The 25894-nt window shown below is 42.9% G+C and overlaps 1 protein-coding gene across 10 annotated transcripts in view; it reads right to left on the bottom strand.

The window, feature by feature from the left end:
• The window catches only part of MAPKAP1 (MAPK associated protein 1), a 274415-nt gene that overhangs the window by 67935 nt on the left and 180586 nt on the right, over positions 1–25894 (bottom strand). For 8 of the 10 annotated variants that reach the window (XM_042912768.1, XM_042912767.1, XM_042912763.1 and 5 more), the window contains one exon: positions 7413–7571. The exons of the other annotated variants lie outside the window; for them this stretch is intronic. In XM_042912768.1, coding sequence (XP_042768702.1) covers positions 7413–7571 — 159 coding nt within the window. The remainder of the gene's footprint in view (positions 1–7412; positions 7572–25894) is intronic. 10 annotated transcript variants of the gene reach the window in all.

A 25894-nucleotide genomic window follows, 5' to 3' on the forward strand; every position in this document is an offset into this window, starting at 1 on the left:
CTATTAATAAATTTTTGCTAAGGAAATGATTTTATAAAATATAAAAGTCTCTTTCACAAGGCACAGGACATAGCTCTCAAGGCAACATCCACCTTTGGAAAGAGGCTTTAAAATGTCACAGCTGCGCATGAAGCCACATGCCTTCTACTTCACAGTCGATGTGGATACAAAAGGAAGATTCCGCAAAGCAGTTACTATGCAGCGACAAGGAAGCCTGCTTGGGCATTCCAATGATGTATTTATTGCAGTAACACCATGTCACTGGACAGTCTAGGAACAATATACTGCTCTGGGCACTTTGGGAGGGTTCCAAGTTATAATACCCAGGCAAGATTTTTATGGGATTTTGTAAACCTGAGGCAAACATCTCAGCACATAAGTTTCAAAGAAAATCTGTAGTATCTGTTGGACGGTGGATACATACATGGTCAGTCCAGCTTCCTCTATCCCTTCAATCCTTGGCTGAAACATAAAAGGTTTTAGCACACAATTCCTCAACAGCTGAGAGCCAGCTGAGAGTTGAAATTCAACGGGAGGCAAGTGCAGAAGCCCCAAGAGAGAGACCATAGCCTCAACCATTCTGCATCTTATTTCTAAAGAAATAAGGGGAGAAACTTCCTTCAGACCTCTCGGTAAAAGCTGTACTTTCTTGGGGCAACTGGCTTGGTCTTTTGTATCTTTAGACAGTTTAACATAAATCCTGTAACTAACTGATAGCGTCCCTTTCTCCTTTGCCCGTTAGGAAGCTCAGCATTAAACACGTGACCCAACTGTGCTGACTGGGCACGCATTTCCAGGACAATGAACCCTCTGGATCTTTATTTTCCTTTTCCTTTCATGTAGTTGTTCAATACGTGTATCTTTATCCTATTGTAAGGGTGTATATGTTCCAAATGCTCTTTGGATTGAAGTCATAAATAAATGAATGAACCTATCGTTATTATTGCTGAGCATCAGAACAAGTTTGAGGGTCTGAAGAAACCTGTCTGGAGAAAAATGAGGAAGTCGAAGGTGGAATACCTCCGCGGATGTGCCTTCATGTCAATTATTTTTCATTCACCAGCTTCAAGAGCTGCTTTAATCTGAAAGAGCTTCTTGTAGCCAAAAAAAGATGAAGTATGAGCCAGTAAGAGGAAACGCTGGATTCTGAGCAGGAAACTCCAGGTGCTTGCACCCTCTCAGGGAGTAACACAACCAGATACGCATTCTGGGGAAGTTACTTGATCTCTGTGTATTTTCTCATCTGTAAAATGAGGATAACAGAACTTCCTCAGAAGGCTGCTGTGAGGATTAGAAGAGACGATCCTTGACTCCTTAGCACAGTGCTCAGTGCTGGCGGCTGTTCCTGCTAGCACAGGCTGGAACAGAGATGGCTGTGGGGAGGTGCAAGTATACCCCCTAGGCCAAGAGTCCCAACAGGCTAACAGCCCTATTAAGGGACGATACATGGTGGCGGGGAATGCTGCGTCAAAGCAGACGTCCTATCCTTTCTCATGTGTGTCCCAGGCAGGGGTGTAGGGTGGGAGAGGGTACGTATCTGTTTAAACAGGTTTGCTTTTAAGCTACAAGATGAGAGACTTGTTTGGCAGCCAGGATTCCTAAGGTTCCCTAGGCTTAGGTTCTACAAAAATAGTCTAAAAATGATGAGTAAAGGTCACAGAGCTGAGCATGGCAGCACAGATATCAAAGGAGAGGCGAAGTTACGATGCCTTCCGCATGTCCATAGAACAAACATATTCTAAGCATCAACAATGTCCCAGCCACAGACATGAATAATTAGTGATTCCTGCCTTCAGGCAGGCTGGGGGAGGTGGCGAGACCCAGGAGCAGCTATTATCCAAAGAGCCCAATCAGTGCTCCCCTTCAGGCAGGGACCGGTAAGGTGCTGTGGAAACAGAGAAGAGGGAAGCACCGAACTTCCACTTCCCCAAGATGGAAACATCTGAGCAGAGTCTTGAAGGAGGACTCAGAGCCAGATGACCCAGGGGAAACAGTGCATTTCTACAGAGGGAATACCATGTCCAAAAGCAAGGAGGGACTGAAGAGCCCACACGGACTGAAGGAAATTCAGTGTGGACAAGGCCTAGGCTCGTGTTGGGGTGCGAGGGGAAGTGGGTCGGCAGGCTTGGCCCAGACTGTCGGTCAAGATTTGGATTCTCTGTTATAAGCAACAGATGCTACCAGAGCAGGGAAGTGACATAATCAGCTTTACACTGTGGTAAGATTCTTCCGGTGACACTGTGGGTAATGGGCTGGAGGAGACTGGTGGCAAGGAGGTCCATTCGAGGCAAACTGTGCCAAGCCTTGCCTGCTCTACGGCAGGGGCTGGCTGAATCCTGAGTTCCTCACTGAGCCAAAGCCACCCCTGACAAGCTGACGCTGTCAATATCAGAGCCCAGACCCAACATCAGCTATTCTAAAATATCTGCATTTAGTGTCAGTGCCATCACTTACAACTCTTCCTCTAGGGGAGACTATAATCATTTTCTGCTTGATCTTAATGTAAGCACTGAATTATATTCAAGTGATAGCCACTGTAGCTTATACCCCCTCTGAGGCTCAGATTGGATAATTTGGAATTTAAATAATAAAAAAGGAACAAGCTGACATGACAATAAGGTCACACTTTAGCCTCTTCTGAGCCAATACACAATTTGCTCTCAGTGAAACAGCCGAATATAATCAAATTAAATACAATTCCTATTACAAAAGAAGAAAGACCAAGGCTGTTCCAATAAACCAATTCTCCTGCCTAGTTAAACTGCAAAACCTTCAGGAAAGGTTTTGAAAGCATGACCCATCAGTTCTAATTTTTAAAACTTATCCTTTCAGTCAAGACTAGAAAAAGGCCCATTCCAACTTTTATCTTTACTACAAAGTGCTGTTATCTTGGCCTGATGTCAGGAGCTCTATCTCTCTTTCTGCTGACAAGCAGAGACGAGAAAGATAAGATTGGAAACGAATCTCACTTCTCTGAGTAAATAAATAATCAATACTCATCTAAATGTAAATGAGAAGGGAGCCCCCTCTGATAACAGCACTCTTATCAGAGAGCCAATTTTCTTCAGACATTTGGCCTCAACCAAATCACCATCATTCAGCCCCAGCCTAATGGCAAAAAATCGTAACTAAATTGAACCGATCACCAGAGATCAACTAAGTTCGGCCCTGGCCACTTCAGGTTCAAATGTTTGGGAATGCAATTTTGCCCCCATTAACTTTCAATAGCAATGAAGAACAGACTGGTCAAGGGGCCAGTCTGTGCAATAAACAAACCCCAGTAAGGGGGCCAGCCGGCGGATGAGGAGGAGTGGGCTTAAGTGTTTAAACAAGGCCATAACTATGGCAAACCCCTAAACTCTGCAGGGAAGGTCACTCCTGCGGGGTGGGTAGAGGGTACTCTCCTATTCTCACAGGCTTGGCTGAAACTGAGAAGACATTTAATATGCCTGATGATGATGGTTAAAGTTTATTAAAACAGATGTAAATAAAGGAAATAAAGAGATATTAAAAAGCTACAGTAGTTAAAAATAACCTAACGTTCAAATGATCAATTTCCTCCAAGTAATTTGTATCAGACTTACATCTGACCCAGCAGTGCCGCACTGACCTGATTTTACTGAAATAAGACGCCGTCTACAAGACAAATCACTTTAAAACCACTGCACTGGGGTTTCCATTTCTTTGCTGCAAGACTCAATTCACTGCTGATGAGAGTATTGGGGAAATTATGACCATTATTGATAGGACAGCAAAACCACTTTTACACAGTAGTCTTCAAGTTGACAGAAAGCTTGTACTGGACCATTAATGAAGGTGTCAGCTAGAATCAGAAATTAAAGACAAAGGCTGGAAAGGCCTAATTTTTAGAGCATGTTAAGGACACTGGACAACCAGAAAAAGCAGACCTTCATTCTCTGAAGAGTCACAGGCCCTAAACAAGGACCAGCTGAGAAGCAGGCTGCTCTGCCTGCAGTTAGGAAAGGAAATGCCTTTTTTTTTTTCTTCTGCCTGACCGTGGAGTTCTTAGAGCATAGTTTCTCAACACTATCTGCTCCAGAATCTTTGTTAGCCAAAGGAGGCCATGGCTGTGTAAGACAGAACTACTTATGAGGAGTTTTAACCGGTTTTACCATCTCTGCTCCTGTTGAGTATCTAATCCTAGCAGGTGGACATGTGGCGGTTGGACAATGGTTTTGGAGTCAGAAAGACCTTGATTAAAATATTGGCTTTTTTGCAAGCCATGTGACGCTGGGCACGTTAGCTGATCTAAACCTTTGTGGGGTAACTGAGTAACTGGAGTAAACACAGTGCCTACGACGTAATAAGCACTCAATAAATGTTGGTGGTTGTACTGCTTTGCAAATTTAATAAAATCATCAATTTGCCCTTTTTTTTAAATACAACAGTAAGTGACACTGAGGACTCCTGGCCCTTAACAAAGCACTTTACATGCATTAGCACTCTGAATCATAAAACTCTATGAGGGAGGCCCCATTATCATCCTCCTTTTACAGAGGAGAAAAAAAATGTGGAGTGGTTAAGTCATGTGCCCACAGTGTGTCCAGGACAAGAATCCAGGTGTGTGATTCCAGAGCCCGTGCTCTTAACCACACTACCACACTGTATTCCAGAAAGAGCGTACTAGAATCTTCTTGATTTGGGGGTTGAAAAAAAGAATTGTAAGGTTGAGATGATTTACTGGTTCAGAAAGGAGCAGAGCTGTTGGGTGGGAAACTAGGTGGGAAGACAGAGAGTAGTTGGGTCTTATGGGGGTCAAAACTGGAGGCTCCCCCAGCCCGCATAGCAGGCATCTATCCAACGAGCACTCAGAGTGAACACCAGCTGCTTGCCCTGAGTTTTTTGGGGTGGAGGGGACCTTTCTCTAAGTTAAATGATTTACAGAGTTACTGCCTCAATCCACAGTTCTGAAAGTATGATTTCTTTAGGGTTTAACTATACCCATTTCTAGTCTTGTTACAACTTTTTTATTGCGATAGAAAACATTTACTGGAAATATGTTACTGCTATTACCAGGTCATAAAATAAAAAGAAAAATAGTTTATGTATTGCCATCATTTCCAATCATCAATCAGAAAGTGCCAAGAGGAGGAAAGGAAAGGGCGTACAGCCGAGATTTCCTTCTTTGTGTAGGAGAAAATGCAGGAGCATCATAATTCTTTAGAACAAATTTCTTCTTGAACACCCAGCCTCACAGATGGGCTCCCGGGAGGGGTAGGGAGGCACACCTTTTGGCATCCCCCCTCCTCTCTGCAGCCCTGCCCGAATCCCTGTCAGAATCGAGGGCTCTTTCATTGCAACTTCCTTGGGGCCTTGCTTCTCCGGGTGTGTGGAGGATGCTGGATTAGAAGCATTTCTGCCTATTTGTCATTGTTTACACCCCCCACTCCTGCAAATCTTTGAAGATGAGGGTGAAGGGGCTTTTTAATAAAACCAACTCTATTCCCAAGAGCTCCAGCACAGCAACAGGCTCTCTGGTGGTGCTCAATAATCTTTGTTCAATAGAATGACTTCAACAAGGTGGCGTTTAAAATTGAACAACCTTGACTCTTGACCCAACAAAGGAATCTATCCTGAGGAGCATTACTCCCAAGTACACAATGATATATGTTCAAAGATGTTCACTGCAGCACTGTTGTAAAATCAAAAATTGCACACAGCCTAAATATTCTCCAGCAGGAAATGATTAAATAAATTACAGTATATCTGTACACTGGGATGTTATGTACCTGAGGAAAAAAATAAACTAAGTTAATAAGACACGGGAAGATTTCCATGATACATTATTAAATTAAAAAAGATAGAGAATGTACAGAGTATGCACCATATTAATAAAATAAAACTCTAGCTATTATGTAAGTGCATTTATATGTGTGTGCGAAGCGTTGTTGTTGAAAATACACACCCACACACAATCTGGAAAGATATCAGCCAGATTGTTCTCACAGTTACTCAGTTAACCAGAATCACCTTTGTGTGTAGGATGGGGTGGTAGCAAAGACAAAGGCTTTTGCTTTTTTACTTTATGGATTTCTATCTTGTTTGGATTTTTGACATGCATTGGTATCACTTCTGTCATTAAAAATCCAATTAAAAAAATGAGGTTAAATAATTTTAGAGGTGATTCCAGCTAGAATCGCTATGGACTCTGGCCTCTGGAGCCTCCTCTCATCATCTCTGGCTCCTCACAGATTATGGGGGCTCAGGGGCTACTGGAGAGACATGTAAGCAGCTGGGCGGCCAGGAACTAAAATGGCACAGAGCGTTTTCACGGGTTCCCATGGTCCAGAGTCAGGCCACAGGGGGGGACCACAGAGCTATCTAGAGCTGCCCAAAGGAGCTGGGCAGGAAAGGTGAAAATCACTGGAATACCTGAGGCCAGGCTGTTCACAAAGAGAGGCCATGACTGCAGACCAAGGGTCAGACTGCCCATGTGCTTCTCTTATCACCACAGTCTAGACAACTATGCCTGCCCTGTCTGCCTCCTGGATTCTAGATGGGCTGTGGAAAGCAACGGGCGACTCCCTACTGTCTCCGTCTGGCCTATTCAGCCTCCTTCTGGGATTGTCCTGATGCCTCCACTCAGGCTTTGAGACAAGAGACGGTGTGATAGGGGTCTATCCCTGCACCTTGGGAGGACAGGAAGAAGGTGTGGACTTGATCCCTGCCCTAAACTCAGTAGTTTGAGTGTGCGTGTGTTCTAGGGAGTGCCCTGCAGCGCCCGCTGACCTCATTATCAGCCAGACTGCTTGGGTTCGAATTCCCAGTCCCACCACTTACTAGCTATGTGACCCTGGGCAAGTTACTTAAACTGTCTATGCCTTGCTTTCCCACCTGTAAAAGAGGAATAATAACAGTATCTCCCTCTTAGAGTTGTTCCAAGGACTCCATAGATCACAAGTCTGGGTTTCTGCTTCTGCTTTCCAGACTTCACTGGGCGGGGAGTGGGGTATGGTTCTTCAGCAGAGGCTGGAACCTCTAAAGGTCTGCCACACTGATGGCAGATGTGATCTCCTCTCAACTCCCACCTAATTACACAATCCAGAAATATCCCCCAAACCATGCAGTTTCAACCCCTGTGGTCTGCTCATCATAGTCCCTCTGTCTGAAGTCATCTTCCTGCTTCTTCATGTCTCTGGTGCTCGCTCCCTCCTACTCAACAAGTCCAAACTGCCTAAGTGCCACTGCCTCTGGACTGCTCTGTGCGAGTCAGCTAAACAGATGTCTGGCTGGACCTGGCTCTTGTGCTAACTGTATGCAAACCGAGGTTGGAGTGCACATTTCAGTATCTCTGCATTCCTGGGACAGTCACAGCAAAAGGTGGATTTCAGTGTATATTTCGGTGACTAAGTGGGAACACAGCTTGCTTGGCTACCACCTTGACTACCTACCTCCTCCTCCAAAGCAGACTGGGAGGTCCACCTCCAACTGACTCCATGTGTCCCCACTGCTTCGATAATCACAAGACAGCTCCATCTCTGGGTTGGGGTTGGTTGGGTTTCCTGGGGATGGACGGGGCTGGCGTGGATCGGTGCTGTTTTGGGCACTGGCTGGAGAATGGAAGACCACCACTGTCAGGGGCCAATCCTGCCTCCCCATCAGCTCAGTTCCCTCAGCCAGGCCTCTCTTCTCTCCCCACAGCAACCTGTCCCACTGAGCTTCCTGCCAGTGATCTCTGAACTACAACACACAGGCCTGGGAATCCACTCAACGTCAGAACAAGAAGAGGTAAGGCATGGACAAGCCAAAACTTGGAGAAGGCTGGAAGCCACTGGACAGGAGCCTCTTCCACACCACCCCAGGCAGAGAGAGTGCTGAAGGGGCAGAGGAATGCTCACAGTCCCTATCCTGTTCCTATCCAGCTGGCATGAATGCACTTCCCTTTGGAGAAAGGAGGCCTGATATTACTTTTAAAAGAGAGGGGCGCCTGGGTGGCGCAGTCGGTTAAGCGACCGACTTCAGCCAGGTCACGATCTCGTGGTCCGTGAGTTCGAGCCCCGCGTCAGGCTCTGGGCTGATGGCTTGGAGCCTGGAGCCTGTTTCCGATTCTGTGTCTCCCTCTCTCTCTGCCCCTCCCCCGTTCATGCTCTGTCTCTCTCTGTCCCAAAAAATAAAATAAAAAAAAACGTTGAAAAAAAAAAAAAAAAAAAAAAAGAGAAACATTTTTTTCTCTTCCTTTAAATCCAGATATCACTTGTTAGAGAGGATGGAAACCTTTAACACTGTCCCTTAGCATCCAATTTTTCAATCTAATCTGTTTCTCTTAACTTGAGTCACTGTGACATTACCAAATTTTACGTACAGTTATCTGCTACTCTGTAAAGAAATACAGATGGTTTTTGTGGAAATAAACAGTCATTTATTTTAAACAATTGTAAAATAGTTTATGGAAACCAGTGGGGTAATGCATTCAAATAAATGCCAAAACTGGTTGATGGGGAGCCAGGGTGCTAAATCACACTGCTGAGGAATTCAGCTGTGGGGAGCAGATAGTAAATCCAGAGTGACAGAATTTCCCGTGATGGCAAAGGTTTCTGACATCCAGTCCAGTACTCAAAAACCACAGCAGTTCAAACCCATTTTCCTTAACACAGCCTTGACAGCCAGCAAAATTAGTGAATTTAGTCACAAACACCTAAGGACAAAAACAAAAGAAACAACCAGAAGGAGACTTTGTCTGTAACCTTTTCTGAGCTATATAAAAGTGGTGATTCCAGCCTAAGTCAATGGAGAGAGGGCTTAGGGCCAACTGTTTTCAATCATCAGACTTTGTTACGATCCAGTGGAATCTGAAGACTTCTATTCAAATCTGCTTATGGCAGAGACTGGCTTGGGTAAACCATGTCCTCTCTGAACCTCAGTCTCCTCCCCTGAAAATGGAGATAATAATTGTATATACTAGACAGGCTACTGAACAGATTCCAGGTACCAGGAATGACAGCATTTTATAAACAGCTGGGGGCCAGTGACCCTGGTGGAAGGGGTTCTAACCCTGGGCGGGACAAAAGGCTGCAGGGCCTCTTAGGGACATCCACCAACTCTCCAAGGAAGTACTGCTGACAATAAGTGACTCAGGCCTGTCTTTGCAGGAATGAAGAGAACTCCAAGCACCTATTTGATTCTAATTGTACAGGATAATCAACTACAAACTAATGAACCTTCTCTACTCAAACCAGCTCTTTTTCCTTGTAACTGGGTTTCCAATGATGACACCACAAGTCTCCAATGGATTATCTCAGTTGTTCATCAAACATTTACTGAACCTACCGTGTGCCAAGTCCCGGGCTATGCACTACAGATGCAGAGATCATGAAGGTTGATTCTGGCCTCTAAGGATTCAGAGTCGTGAATGAGGAGGCACTCGCAAGTCTGGAATACTTCTTACACAGCCTTCCTCCTTGTTGACGTGAAGTCAACTCCCAAGTTCCACAGACTCTACCCACTTAACGCATCTCCTCCGCACTGCTTATCGTCCAGCCCTCAGTAATGGTTTCCCAACTCATCTCCTGGCCTCCAGCTATCCATTCTTCCTCCAACTGTCAGAGGGGGATCTCTGGAGTCCAACTCTTAAGGCTATCACTTTTATGCTTAAAATCCTTTCACAACTTCCTTACCCTACTCTCCAGACCTTCTATTCATCCTAATTTCTTGCCCATCTATGTCCTCTATGAGCCAGCAGAACTGGTCTCCTTCCTGTTCAGTGCATAGTATCATGGCTCCCTTCATCCACACCGCCTGCTGGCAGTCTGTCAAACCACATCCCTTTTATGGTCATTCCCTAAGTCTTATCTGGCCTCCACAACTCTTTGCATATGCTTTTCTCTGACTGACTCCTATAACAACATCAGGGCCTGACAAGACTCCCAGAATGGCCCGCTTTCTTTTCCCACAATAGGGAAAATTGCATCACCTAACATTCCTCTCGCTGCAGGCTCGGCTCTAAGGCAAGAGGATTTCTGCACTTTTAGGCCAACCCAAACAAGATTTCCTTTCTTGAAATCTGATCTTGACCTTAACGTCTCATTCAGGTAACTGCCCTTGCCCCCAGCCCAGTCCTGCCCAGAACCCTGCCCTGGGTCTAGTACCCTGCTAGGTCCTCAGTGTGCCTCTCAGGAAACTGGGCCTGTTCTTGATGTCGCCTACTGCCTGGATCTCTTTGTATACAAGCCACACATTTAATTTATCTGAATTCACCTGTACTTGTTTGGTAAAAAACGAGGAAAAAGAGAGAGTGAGGAATGACCAAGAGAACAATTTAAATAGTTTGGAGAATCCCACTTACCATGTCTTCCTGGTGATTCAATAAACCACAAGAAGGTGAATGGGAGGTGGGAGACTTAGTCATCGTTGCAACTACAGAGCTTGGTAAACGTCTGATGAATGACTTACTGAATTAATTGGGTGGATGCTGGTGTCTGTTGCGTAGCTCCTCTTATAGTGTGAGCATCTTTCTGTGCCAAGTTTGATTTTAGCAGTTAATGATATGTATTTTCAGTTTTCATTGGTTCTCATGCTAGAAAAACAAAAGCTCGCTGCATTGGAGTTAATGAGAAAACCTACAGTGTGCTGGCCTCTCACAGGCATTTTTAGAGGGATTTTTTTTCCAGAGGTAATCTTGACAATAGGAGTTTTGCTCACCTGTTGCCTTTGTGACCTGACCCTGCACAGGACACGGCTCTTTGTGATGCCGAGCATCATCTGTTTCCCTGGTCCTTGCTGCCACGACCTGCCGTTCCCCCTCATTCCTTGTGGTCCTCAGGGATCAACTGCCCATCTGCCCTGCTCCCTGCTTTGGGGGATCAGGCCCTTCAGATGTCATCTCCGCCTGCTAACTCGGCTCCCCTCTGCCTGCCCATCTTCCTTCTAACCACCACTGTCCCAGTTAGCACTGCCATTTCAGGACTCAGTAAGCACTTTTCTTATTGCCAGTACCCCGTCTGGCCCCATAATAGCCATTTGGGCTCTTGCTTACTTTCCACTGGACTGGTAGGACCTTAATGGCACGGTTCAAATCCCAGCTCCACTAAGCTTTAAGACCTTGGGAAATTACCTAAGTGCTCTAAGCATTGTTTCTTTATCTCTAACTTGGGGATGATGATCATTTCTAAAGCACGAAGTTGTTATATGGGTTAAATGAGATAATAACACATGTAAAGCACTTAGTCTGGCACATGGTAAGTCCTCAATAAATGGCAACTTCTTAATACTATATCAACACAATTTTACACATTTCACCATGTTCAACTATGAATCTATCAAGCCAGTACGAAGCTGAATTATAGATCCTGTTTTACTTTAAACCAGCTGTGACTTATAACCTAAGATGCTAAAGTATGCTTCTCCTTGTGCTAAAGGAGAAGGTAACAAAACAAAACAAAACAAAAAGGTAAAAGCAATGGAAAGAAATGGCAGCAGAGGAGGTAGAGGAGTCGTGGCTGCCAGCCATCTTCCTTCCTGGGAGCTTTCCTTCTTGTTACATCTATTATCTGGGGGCGGGGCTGCCCTGCTGGCTTTCCATTTGCCTTGCTAATAACAGTAAATCCCGCAGCTTCCACTGCAGCTCCTGTCTCCTTCAGCTGACTCCGAGGCCGATCAGCATTTCCTCTCTCCTAATGTCAGATGTTCCCTGGGAAGTCCTGCTGAAGAGGAAATTTATGACAAAAGTTTCTCCAGCTTTTAACCCTTCTGCATATCCAGCCCCAGATGCAGAGTGCTCCAGAGGAATGCCAGGTCACTCTTACATGTGCATACCTATGTTCTCACTGATGCTTTGCTGCTCTGACAAGGGGCCTCAGACCCCTGGAAAAGCTCAAATGAGCAGCTGGGCAGACAGATGCACACATTCTGGGCCGTACGTAATGTGGACTAAATCCGAGCTGGGTCCCTTCGCGGCTAGGGTCTCTGCTGAATCATGACTCAAAGCAGTCACACTCATAAAAAACAAAGTGTTAGATCACAAAACGGTGAGTATGACTGGGTCTCATAACAATGAAATTGAAGGGAGGGGGCAGGACTACCATTTAGTGAGTAATAAAATAGTAATAGCTAAGTGTTTGGTGTTTCACCTGGATTTCTATTTAATTCTCACAACAATGCCATAAAGAAGATAATATTATTCTCATTTATAGATGAGGAAAATGAAGTTCAAACAGGTAAAGAAACTCATCAAAGAGCTAGAAAGAGTGTAACAGGAACAAGAGCAGAGCCGGGGAGATGGTTCTTGAACTCAGGGATTAAGCTCTCCCACAGTTACAACTACCAACCAGTAGTCCGTGATCTAGTTGTGCTTTTATTTTACTGAAGAGCAAAACAAAGCAAGCAACTCAGAGAGGGCGAATGACCGGACCAAGGTCACCTAGCTGGTAGTGGCAGGGCCAGCTTTAAGCCAACAGAGGGAGTACGGTCTTCTGATCCACAACAGCAGCCCCTGAAACAAACCCTCCAAGGGCTGCAGAAGATGAGACAGCACAGATTCAGGCTTTCCGGAGACAAGGGGGTGGCGCTCCACATCTCTCCAGCCAGAGAGAGAACAATGGGTGTCCACCGAGGTGCAGGTTCTCTGGCAAGGGCAGCAGTGGTGCGGCAGCCACCACCAGGCCCTTACGGACCTTATGTCCTTGGCACAGAGGGGTCTCATCAGAGGGTTTTTATGTTAAATAAACTTGAGTCTTTGGAGATGGCTACATTCTAGCTCGAGAGGTTTTTCTGTGACCTCCTCTCCACCTTTCCACAGAAGTTAGATGATATACTTAACCAGATTAGTAGATTCAGTAAACGAACTTTTGTCCCAATTTGGAAAAAAGAAAAAAAAAAAAAAAAAGAATGTCAAAATGTACATGTGACAGCTGTTTGGAACTCTAATGTTATGGAAAAGCAGCTGTTTTCATTTATATTTGAGATATTAGTCATTCTTAGAATGGGACAGGAGTACTCAGCTAATAGCCTGTGCTTTAACCTACGGAAAATACAGGTCACAGAGACAAGATGTTGGCAAAATCACAACATAATGGTTATACTCATATAACATTTTGGTTTTGAAAGGTTTGGAGATGTTTGTAATGGGAAGCAACTATTTAATAACAGTGTTCTCACAGAAAACTGACATCCAACACAATAAAATGGATTGTGGCTTTTAAGAGAAAGGAAGTTACCAAATGAAGAAAGTCCATGTAAGCAAGGGAAAGAAAGAAATCTTTCTCAGCTCTAGATTTTGAAAATAAGCAGTCTTCTTTTTATAAGTTAAAAAAAAAAATTACTTTTATCGAAGGAACACGTAGAGTTGACCTTTGACCAACGCCAGGGTTAGGGGCGCTAATCCCCACACAGCCGAAAATCTACATATAACTTTTTGACTCTCCAAAAACTTTACTAATAGCCTACTGTCCACTGGAAGCCTTACCAATAACATAAACAGTCGATTAACACATATTTTGTATAGTGTATGTATCACATACTGTATTCTTATACAATATAGCAAGCTAAAGAAGATGCTAATAAGGAAAATACATTTACAGTACGGTACAGTAAAAAAATCCACACGAGCGGATCCATGCACTTCAAACCCATGTTGGTCAAGGATCACCGGTACATACAGTTTTAAAAGTAAATCATACCACAGTCCTATAATGAAAAAGTTGACTCCCTGCACATCCCTGAATCCCTTCTTACAGGAGATTACCTTAAAAAGTTTTTGCTATTTCTCCGTGTATTCATCTTCCTATTTTTTATTAGCATTCTTGCTCAGCTGTTTTAAAAATGATTATAAGTATCAGACAGTATGTATTAACTTCTGCTATGGAAGATGAGGAATTGGCGTGTGCTCTACCTTTCACGCATCCACACCCTGCTTTGGAAAGTGAATTTGCTTTAATTTTCTTTTTCTGTAGTACAGTGTATGCAATAGCTTCTTCCTGTTGGGCACCCTTACTTGATTATCAATGCTTAAAATGTCTGTTTTTGCGATATTCCACTGGCTCCCCAAGGACTCATTACAGATTCATGTCATTAAGGGAACCTGGGAGGCAACACTAATTTCAACTGATGTGCATTGCGTCTCATTTCTAAGACATTTACATTTTCATTCGATGATTTAATTCTTGGAGGAAGTTTGATCTCCAATAATCAAAGTGCAATGAATCTATTCTTGACTAGAAAGTGGGTGGCCCTGGGCCTGGGCTGGCAGGGAGTGAAGCAGCTGTGGGCTGCAGATCGGCTTTCACTGCTTCTCCTTAGCTCGTTCCACAAAACATGCTGGTCACCAACTCCAGGCCAGCTACAGTGGTGGCAAACACAAAGGAACGTGTTCTCCACAAAGCACTCTCATTTCACTCAAATGAAAGCTCAATCGCCCCATCCCAAAGGAAAATGGAGGGTCCTCGTCCCTTTACTTGGTAAGGTACTCACCAACATCTGGCAAGATCAATGTATTAGGAACTCACTGCGGCAGGCCCATGGGTCCTCTGATGCAGAGCTAAGTGGCTGAGGGACAGTGTTCTCTCTAGCAGTTTCCAAAGCTGAGATACAGCCTGTACCTCTTTCTTTACACTGTTGATCTAGACACAGCAAGTCACTGACTGCTCATGAATTGACCCGGCCACTGCTGTCCTGTCCACATCTCCCTAAATCAGGGAGTGGTGTTGGTAGTCAACTAGCAGATGCATGGAAACCTGCTAAAGTGGAAAGACTGAGGTAATGCCTGATCGTGAGGGCAAGGGGGACTCCTTTCAGGAGGGGCACTCACAAAACTGGAGACCCAAAGAAGTCCTTTTTGTCAAAAAACGGACAGGCAAAAGCCAGAAACGAGTCTATCAAATGTATCTTGGTTGGTCTGTTTTTATTGACCATCTACCCTACTAAAAGGAGAGCTGAGAACAGGCCATCCTTGTTCGCTGCCTAAAATGGAGCAGACTCCATAAATATTTACTGGGTGCTGAGTCTGGATTTGGACACACTGTGTTTGAGAGATCTTCATGACCCTCAGGATTCTTTAGACTTAAGTCATAGTTTGTCTTAATTGTATCTTAATTCACATTGTTCTACTAAATGTATTGTACAAAAAAAAATAAAATAAAACAAAAAAGGAAAGCTGGCATTCGTTATGATTTGATATTTCTCTGATCCTGTGACAGCTTTGGGGAAGACTGAGGAGCTCCAATAGACCGGCTTGTATCTTCTGCAGCACCTGGGCTTTAATCACATCTCACTGACTTTCCATTTGAAAAACTGGTTTGATGGCACAGTACAATCTATCCACTTTGCTGACGGTCCCACTGTGATCAGTAGCAGGGTAATGAGAAGTAGGTGCTGGTACGTCCTCTCCCCAGACCTGCCTCATAGTGCCACTCCAATGCCGTTTCCTGATTTTAAGTCCTCTTTGTCTCTGGGTACTGTCATTGTAAGGCAGAAAAAGAAATGCCCTGATTGGCGAGCAATTTTTCTTCTTCTTTTTTTCTTAATGCACTTAAAGGTCTTATAGAAAGTACCGGTATTTGTAACATACTCAAAAAGGAAAAACTCATTGTGGAAAGGTGTCATTGCAATTGGTAAAACTGCCTTTTAAACTGCTTATGGGGGAAGACCAGCTCTCGTGTCAGGCCTCTAAAAGCAGTGAGATAGAAGCTGGGGGTGTCAGGTCTCTGGGCTGGTCTGAAAGCGGTCTTCTGTGGGGACGTAGCCCATATAAAGCGATGATTTTTCACTGCAAGTGGCTCAACTCCCTAAAGAAAGGGATCTTCTGTTTCCTCTGGGGGAGACAAAGACTCTTGACTGAGGCTGTAAGGGGCAGACACAGCACTCCAGACCTCTATGTAACTTCTAGAATCATTCCTCAAAAATCATTCTGGTGTTTCATTATATTTCCTCTTTTAAATGTTTTCTTGGAAGAAGCAACAGGCTCTGTGAACTCTTCGGCTGTACATACAAAGGCTTTTTATAATCACCTGTAAACATGTTTGTTACAGGTAACTGTAATTTGTTCCCTTTCTCTCTAGACTCTTTGTTGTAGCAAATTAAATTTGCTGATGTAAGCTACTTGACAAATGAGCCTTGTGACCATTAGGACCCCCTACATGCCTGATCTGGGTTTTCTTGTTAGTCAAAAATCATTACAACTTGCTCTCTGGATCTAGCTTTCTACTTGTTCAAAATACAGGGTGTTTCCAGCAGACCCATATCCAAACACAATTCACAGTCTGGTTCTATCACTGGTATAAGCTTTCTGTAGACTTCATTCATTGCAAACAAAAGCTGCAGGCAAAGGCCAAGTCATATGGGTAGAAAAGGAAGTAAATCAAAACCTAAAAAGCCAGATTTTATGATGTGCCTGGTGTGGCAGTAGCAATAGGGACAAAGGCAGTTGACATCCAGTGAACACTTGCTATCAACTGTTTTCTATGCAACTAGTCAAAACAGCAGCCCTGCCAGGCAGGTATTATTACCCTGTTGACAGAAAAGATAACCGAGGTGACAAAGGTTTGATGACTTGTCTAACCTTGCACAAGGTTAGACTGGACCGAAGGGCACAGCCAGGGTGGAGACTCGGGCTGCTTTGGGTCCAAAGCCTGTACTCTTTCCACTGAATCATGCTGCCGCGTCCACATGAAGAAGGTGCACTTGGTCTCTCTAGGGAGAAAAGTGAACCTGCCTCCACTGACGTGTGAACCCTGGGACCTTAGCCAGTGGGAGGAAGTACAGCCTAGCAGTTAGGAATACAAACTTTGGAGGCACCTGGGTGGCTCAATCAGTTGAGCATCTGACTTTGGCTCAGGTCTTGATCTTGATGTTCGTGAGTTTGAGCTCCGCACTGGGCTTGGGGATGTCAGCACCAAAGCTGTCAGCGCAGTCTGCTTCGGATCCTCTGTCCTTCTCACTCTGCCCGTCCCCTGCTTGTGCATTCTCTCTCAAAAAATAAATAAACATTAAAAAGAAAAAAAAGGGAGGTGTGCCTGGGTGGCTCAGTCGGTTGAGTGTGCAACTTCGGCTCAGGTCATGATCTCGCAGTTTGAGAGTTTGAGCCCCACACTGAGCTTACCACTGTCAGTGCAGAGCCTGCTTCAGATCCTCTGTCCCCTTCTCTTTCTGCCCCTTCCCCACTCATGCTCTTTCTCTCTCAAAGATAAACAAACATTAAAAAAATAACTAAAAAATTTTAAAAAAGGAATACAAACTTTGACATCGTATCTTTGGGTTTGAATCCCAGTTCTCCAACTTACTAGCTGTGTGACCCTGGACAAGTCTTACAGATTCTCTGAGCTTTAGTTCCGTCTCTCTCTCTCTTTTTAAAAGTTTATTTATTTTGAGAGGGAGAAAGAGAGAGAGAGAGAGAACACGAGCAGGGGAGGGGTAAAGAGAGAGAGGGAGAGAGAGAATCCTAAGCAGGCTCCGCACTGTCAGCACAGAACTTGACGTGGGGCTCAATCTCACAAACTGTGAGATCATGACCTGAGCCAAGATCAAGAGTTAGACGTTTAGGGGCGCCTGGGTGGCGCAGTCGGTTAAGCGTCCGACTTCAGCCAGGTCACGATCTCGCGGTCCGTGAGTTTGAGCCCCGCGTCAGGCTCTGGGCTGATGGCTCGGAGCCTGGAGCCTGTTTCCGATTCTGTGTCTCCCTCTCTCTCTGCCCCTCCCCCGTTCATGCTCTGTCTCTCTCTGTCCCAAAAATAAATAAAAAACGTTGAAAAAAAAAAAAATTTAAAAAAAAAAAAAAAAAAAAAAAAAAAAAAGAGTTAGACGTTTAACCGAATGAGCCACCCAGGTGCCCCTAGTTTTCTCTTTTATAAAACAAAAATAACAACCAATTCAAATAGTTGTTTTAAGAATTAAATGAGATCATTTAAAAGTGTTTGGCAGACTGCCTGGCCTATTTTTAATATTCAGTAAGTGGTAACAACAATCATATCCACAATTCTATATGCTGCTGAAAACCACAGGCCCACGGAAGAAACTGTGATCTCAAAGATGTCATTTCATATATGAGGTAATGAAAGATAAAATATCCTATAGGAAGTAAAGATTAGTGCTTTCTATGCCACAAAGACATCTATCTGTAACTTCAGAAATTTAATTAATATAAGCAGAGTCTAAATTATATACTTTTAATTTTTATGAGCTCTTTCCGAGTTTCTATGAACATTTTTAAACTACAGAAAAATTGATCCTAGATCCTACCACTGGCATTTTACTACATTTGCTTTATCACATATCTACCACCAATGCATCTTTTTTTTTTTTTTTTAATGCATTTCAAAGAGCAGACATCAGTACATTCAGTGAGCAGAACCTTAACTGGTGTCCAATATTTGTCCGAGATTCTCTTTGTACTTTTAGGTAAAATTTTCATACAATGATATGCACAGATTTTATGAGTGCCACGTGACAGTTCCAACAAATGCATACATACACCTGTCCGACACCGGCTCCTGTCAATATACAGCTTACTTTTATTCCAGAAAGTTCTTTCATTTGCATTACATTTTAAGTGGGGAAGTTGTAGTACAGAGAAAAACACTGGGCTTAAAAATCAAGGGGTACAGGTCCAAATCTCACCTGTGTCAGTCATGAGCAACCCACACAAGAATGCACACACATGTACACAATACACAGCCTGTTTTCTCAACCATAAAAAATAGATAATGCCCATTTCACAAGGTCTTTGTAAGGGTTAAATACAAAAATACAGTAAGTGTTCAGTCGATGTACCAAGGGTACTTTCTCTCCTACTCACCTCCCAGTTCCCCTGAGTCTGAGGCTGTCGTCTTCAAAAAGAGACAGTAAGGACAAAACCAAAACCCAACCAGGTAATGAGAGATGAGGGAACGAGGCGTCTCTCTGCATAGGCAGTCCTCTCCCAATTTATCCACTCTGACTTCAGCTAATTAAACATCTGTCTCAACGGTCTCCTCAGCAAATTAGTCATCCCCACTTTGTGACACTGATTGTTGGTTGCAGCCTTTTCCCCACTTGCTGCCATTCCCAGAAACTTCTAGGAGTTAACTCACCAGGCACATGGCAAGGAATGATGCAGGGTCCCCATTAACCCCCTACAGTTGCCCTTGGTGCCAGTGCTGTTCATAATGCTGCCAGACGTGTCCTTAGATGTGCCTCCCCAAAATAAACCTGTTAAGGGGTGACAACTTTTTTGTCTACATTTCTGATTTCCAGATTACGATGTATCTTCTAAGTACTATATACACGTACCAGACTTAAATAAACTATTTAACAGAAAATCTGTTTTTTCAAATAGTTCTGTGACAAAGCAGGCAACATAAGGTCCTAAATGAGGTGAACTGGAATCTAGTGAATTACCAGCTAACTTTCTCCAAACACATGAACAAAAGCTTTGCTGGTGAATGAAGGGTCAGAAGGCAAACAAAGTAAAATGGTCTGGACTGGATGTATGCCTTTTCTCTACATACTGGTGTGTGTGTGTGTGTGTGTGTGTGTGTGTGTGTGTGTGTACACCTGCTGGAGCAGGAAAGGGGGTGGTGGGCTGAAGTGTACTTTAAACTAAAGGATACTTCTTAAAAGTAGTTTTGTGAAATTAGACTTCTCAATCTTTCTTCTCACTAAAACAACTGCCTTAAAAACTATCTTTTAGAAAGATAAATGGCTAATAAAAACATTTTTAAAATGCTTAACTTTACACTAAAAACCCAGAAATACAAATTCAAATGAGATATTAACTGCTAGCCATCAGTTTGGCAAAAATGAAACATTGATAACATCAGTGTTAGTAAGGGGGTGGGGGAAGAGGTGGTCTCCTAGATTCTTAGAGTGTCAGAGAATGGGTATACATTTTTTAAAAGGCAATTTGTTTTTCTCAACATTTGAAGTAAGTGAACCTCTGACAAGTAATCCCATGTTTAACATCTACCACAAACACGCAACGAATATTCATACAAAATTGTTCACTGTACGTTTACATGTTAAACTAAAAATTTGGAAATGATCTAAATGTCCAACAACAGAAATCTAAGTTATATAAATTTAGCTAGAAAGCTAAAACTGCAGGGGTCACTCTAATAGAGTGCTTATGACGTGACAGTGAAAAACAAGTGCAAAATCATGTAACATTATATGGTATCATTTTTTAAAACTGTTATGTGGATACATTCTTCATGAGTTCATTTAACAAACATTTGTTGAGTTTCTTCTATTTGACACTCTGTTAGATGTTAGGTATATAGTGATTTAAAAAACCCAAAAACCGGAAAACAGAGTCCTGCCCACATGAAACTTAGAGCCCGTATGTGTATCTGCATGTGAATTGACTAAAAACAAAAAAAAACAAAAAAACAAGGTTCGTATCAAATAAAGTCAGAGGAAACCCTCACAGACTTTTTACTTCACACACTTCCTAAATGTTTGATTTTCTTCCAACAAGCATTTAATTTTATTAAAAAGAAATCTTTAAAGCCTATCTTTTACCAACACCTAGTTTTCATATGAACACCAGAACTGGAAGCGGCTCCAGGGTATTTCAATTCTCCCCAAAGCGTGCACTCAGCTCAAATGAAAGAGATCAGACTTTACTAAGGTGTCCCTCCCTCCACTTCCTGAACTGAGCTCCATTCGCTTCTCTCCATGCCTTAAGTCAGGGCTCATCAGCTGTTGGACAGAGTCCTCAAAAGCTTCTCACCAGTGTCTCTGCCTCCTGTTTTACGTCCTCTCATCGATTTTTATCAGGCAGACGGTGTGCTTTCTAAAAGAAATTCTGACTCTATCACTGTCCTTTCAATGGTTCCCCTCTGCCACAGAAAAAAGTTCAAATTCAGCAGGGTTTACAAACATGACCTACGCCCAAATGACCAGTTCAACCTCACCACGCCCCACCCTCCTAACTCCTACTCTACTGCTTTATTATACTGAGTTACATTGTGATTTCCCGAAGGCATCAAACTCTCTCACTTCATTCCTTCAGCCTGAATGCTCTTTCCCAGCCCTCTTTATCTGGCCACCATCTTTTCCGCCATCTTCAGGTCTCAGCTGGAGGATCTGCTCAGGACAGTTCTCCCTGACTCTCTGAGACTGGACGAGGGCACCCATCCCGCGATGTGTGTACCCAGGCCCCTACACTTATTTCCAATTACCACATGCATGGTATTAAAACTGCCTGTCTGTCTCCCTAACTACACAGTAAGCTCCTTGAAGGTAAGGACCACTTCTTGGCTTCAATAATTTCCTAAGTTTCTCCATAATGTCTGCTGCATAATAAGCATAATAAATAAGGTCACAATAAATGAACGCGGCCCTTCGGGTTTCCAATACATCAGGCCTTGCCCGATCAGATCTGGCCCCTGCCTGGCTTCTGCAGCTTATCCTCTGCCCTGTTCTTGCTCCAGTAATTTGGGATATCTATGGTTTGTTACTCTATCTCAAAACATCTCTGCCTGGAATGTCCTTCCTCTTACCCATTTAGCAAAATTCTAATTAATCTCCAAAAAAGTCAAATCATTTACTCCAGAGCATCTTTTCTCAGCCCCCTGCCTCACCAAGTAGTTTTAAGTACTCCCTTATCTATGCTGCTTTAGTAGCTTATGTACTTCTGCTTGAGAATTTACCATATTTTATTGCCCCCTTTTCTGAGTCTGCTTTCTCACTGGGTTTCCACCTGATTCTAGCACAGTGCTGGCCCAGAGCAGGCAGCCATGGACATGACTGTTTAAGTCAACAGGGTATGTCAGAGCCACACAGAGCTTGAGAACGCTTGCCCCTTCCCACGGTGCCCTGCGTGCCTCTTCCCTCAACCTCTCCCACATCAAAGCACGGCTCAGAGAGTAAATAAGCACAGGGTTATGCATTCAGCTACCACAGTTCTTAATTCTAAGATGTATTTCCCCCCCACTTTTGAACATTTCTAAAATCAGGCTATGGCACAATCAATATGTACACCTAATGTAGTATTTCTTTCTTTTTTTCCCTCAAAAGCTATTATTAAATTAGTGATGCTCTAGAATTAGTCCCTAGTGGCCCAGAGAAAGGTCGTTCCTCTGACTCCAAAATGTGTGTCTCCTGCAGCACCACACAGCCTGTCAGAGGTATATGTCTTTTCTCTTTCATTCGGCTTTTGTTTTAATCTAATCCACGTTGGTGACTGCCCCAGATGGAGTGAATGAATAGATTTTGTGATGGAAAAGGAACTTCTGAAAGATTAGCGACTAGCAGGAAGAATAAACGCTGGTCAAATGTAGTTTTGGCGAATGATGTATTTCGGGTTTTTCTGATGTGGCGGTTGCAAGAGCTCATAACACCCTTCTAAAATAATTGGGTCTCTCAAGTGGTTCCCAAAGATTTTTGCCGGACATAAATTCTCTAAATTTCCAGGCTTCCTAGATAAAATAGTTGACTGCAATGCCATCTTTAACATGCTCTGCTCTATTCTCAAGAAGATCCATCAGGAGCCTCAGAGCACTCCAGACAAGGGGAGGCTCAGGTGGGAAGAAACAGCAAGATAAACAGGCAGAGAGAAGAGGGAAGGAAGAATATTTAACTTGGAGCTTCTTGCCCGGGGCATTTCTGAGTTATACATTTGAACACCTTAGCAGCCCTAATTTGCGCTATCATATTCCCACTGGGGCACTGGATACCAAGTATCAGGTCTTTATTTCTTATCCGGCCCCCATGCCTGAGTGGCATCAGCATGATTATTTATTATTTCTTGAGAAAGTGCAGTTTTCCACAGAAATTACTGTCTTTTTGACCAAGAACATTTAAACAGTCCTATTTACCTTTACTTCTTTTTTTAAAGAAAGGACAGAGCTACAGCATAAGGAAACCACATGTCTGTATCTCTGGCTCGCAGACTACTTTCACAGAAGAAAGGTTACTGGATTTTCCACCTTTACAATTACACATGAAGTAAGATTCTTTTCAACTCTACAGCTAGAAGATTTTTTATTTTAGTCTTTGGAGAACATTTCAGGTTAGTAGAGTGTTAGAAATCCCTCTTCTAAAACATATGGGCTTCTCTTTTCCATAGGGCAGCTCAGGACAGGTGTATGTTGCTTTAAGAAAGCTAGACATAAAACATTAAAACTGACACCAATACAGACAAACTGTGCAATTACAAAAAGAATTCCTGGCTTTATATCCAGATTCACCACAGGGTTCCTCTAAATGCTGCACTTCCCTAGTGCATTTAGATTTTAGAATCAATGAACATTTCTGTTTACAGAATTTTAAATTTGTTCTCCCATTAGGGTTCTAATAAGCAACATGGTACAATAAAAAGAGTATGGGCTTTGAGGTCAAAAAAGCCTGGGCTCCAATTTAGATTCTGCCATTTACTTACTGTGGAAATTTGGGTAACTTTAACTTCTTTCAGAGGAAGGGGAGGCTCTGAGAGGTAAGTATGTGATTACACACACTGTCCTCACAGTTCCTTAATTCTAACATGCACCCAACACACACACACACACACACACACACACACACACACACACACACACACACACACACAGACACTCGTAACGTCTCATCTGTAAGACAGCCGCAATAAAATCTACCTTCTAGTGCTGTCTGCAGATTAAATGAGATAATACGTGTAAGTACACAAAGGCACTCAATAAATCAGCTCTTACCCCACTGGAACCACATCTTGGGGAAAGACCAACTCCTCTCCTGACAGACAACTTTAGGTTACAGGCTCCAAATGCCCACCCTGGCTTCTCAGATTCTCCGCCTGGTCTGTCTACATTCCTCTTTCATATTGCAACTGTCAATTCTGCATGTCTTTCCAGTTCTTTTCTTTCTTTGTGCTCATATTCTCTGTATGTACCTTCCCCTCTTTGGGCCTTGGAGTATTTCATAGTAGTTAGAAGTTTGAATTTTATTCTGAATGCAACTGAGAGTCACCGAAGGATGTGGAGCAGATATGATCAGATTTATACTTTAGAAGATCTCTCTGGCTGCTGTGTAGACAACAGACTGGAGGTGGCCAAGAGCAGAGGCAGGAAAACCAGAAAAACTGTTTCTCAACAGTCCAGGTGAAGTCACGGTGATCTGAACTTATCCAGTGGAGATGGAAAGGACTGAATACGTTCAGGATATATTCTAGAGGTAAATCCAAGCTGCTAGTGGGTAAGATGTGGGGACTTAACACAAGGCACAATTCAAGGGTCAATTTTACTACATTTCTTTTTTCAACAGTGGGTAGGAGGAAGAGAGGTAAGTAAATTAACTACAAAGTAATCTGAAATGTTCTTTTTATATTAAAATACAGTAAGCCTTTAATAGCCACTGCTTTGAATGACACTGGCCCTCCCCAACTCTTCACAGCTTAAATGTGAAGGTCACAATTTAAATGTCAATTTCTCAGGGCGGAGTTCCCTGACCATCCTATACACTGCATCTTATTCTCTCTCAGCCCCTTATTTATCCTCCATCTAGGATGTAAGGATGTAAGTTCCTCCTCAGCAAGGGCCTTGTGAATCTGTCTCCCACTACCTCCCTGCACCTAGCACAGGCCTGATACCTGAGAACACATGAGGAGTGAAATGTACAACACAGCTACAAATACGTTCTGGATCAAAGTTTACAAAAATTTTATATGAACCTTTAATATAAAACTCGAGAATCCAGTGATGTCATCATTAGCCGTCTTTCTGATCAGAACCCTGCACCCCGTGGTAGCTGTTCTCTCTCCCTCTGCGCTTAGCAGTAATTTAGGAATGATGTGGAGGCGTCCTAGACTAGACCATATCACTAATGACATTCTGGGTGTCTTGTGAAAACACAGTACATTAGCAAGCAACAAGGTGGTCTGTGACTCTAAACAGAGATGGTAAGAGAGAGTTCACTTGACAAAGCTAACGTTTATCTTTCAAAATCTGGGTAACATTTTATGAGGGAAAAACAAAAATGAATGTCACAAGTTTTATTAATAATACCGTAAGAACTTTGCAAAAGGATTTTCAGACTAATAAAAATTGGTCTTTCATTTCAAAAGGCAAGAATGAATAGGGGTAAGAAAAAGTTAATATGCTTCTGGTTCAATTTTTCAATAGATGATAAAGAAAAATACCTCCATTTCAAAATGACAACAAATACTGAAACAGAGCCACGCAGAAAACTATTCTGCCTGGAAAATCCCACTTCAAAGGAAGCCTTCTTTTATAGATCAAGAGTTAACTATATTTCTGTGTCAAGGTAAAATTGAAATTCTGTCTCCATTTCTGAAGTGTCCCTGCCACACCCAACACTACGTTTCAGAAGGCTAGTGAAGGTTGGTGGTAATAGAATTTTTAAACAACAACAAAATACTAAGAATCTCAGAAGGTCACGAACTGTGAGGGTGAACCTGACTAAAGGAGAACTTGAGGAATTAAGGGCTTTAGTCACTAAAAAAACGGGTTAGTGTATTTTACTAGCTAAATCAAGGGACCTGGCAGGCTACTCTTCATTATGTCAAAAACACACCCACCCAACTGTAAAAATTAGTAAAGAGGTTTCAGCTAATTCTTCTAAAACCCAATTCTCCATTTATAATTTTCTTAAACAGTGGGGACCTTCTGCCAGTGCAGGTAGCTTTCAAATGTCAAGTGGGTCAGTAATAAAATGAAAAGCTGCAGAGAAACTTTAAAAGAGACATTTAAAGATGGGTTTAAAAAAAAAAAAAAAAAAGGGCCTTAGCAGAGAACTGACTGGAACACACTGCAAAAAGATTACTATAGTTCAGTACATGAATATTAATAGAAAAACCCTGCAGTGTTCATAGTTATGACGATGAAATAATTACAAATAATGCAAGTCAAAATTCTAGATCAGTTACAAGTGCCTGTAATGATATTCTATCCATACAAAGCAAAAATACTTTAAAACCCTAAGGGTTTCCAATGACAAAGCTATCTGCCTGAACAAAGAAGAATTCTTTTGCTCA

Source organism: Panthera leo, chromosome D4, assembly GCF_018350215.1.
Source record: "Panthera leo isolate Ple1 chromosome D4, P.leo_Ple1_pat1.1, whole genome shotgun sequence".
In the NCBI taxonomy this organism is placed as follows: Eukaryota; Metazoa; Chordata; class Mammalia; order Carnivora; family Felidae; genus Panthera; species Panthera leo.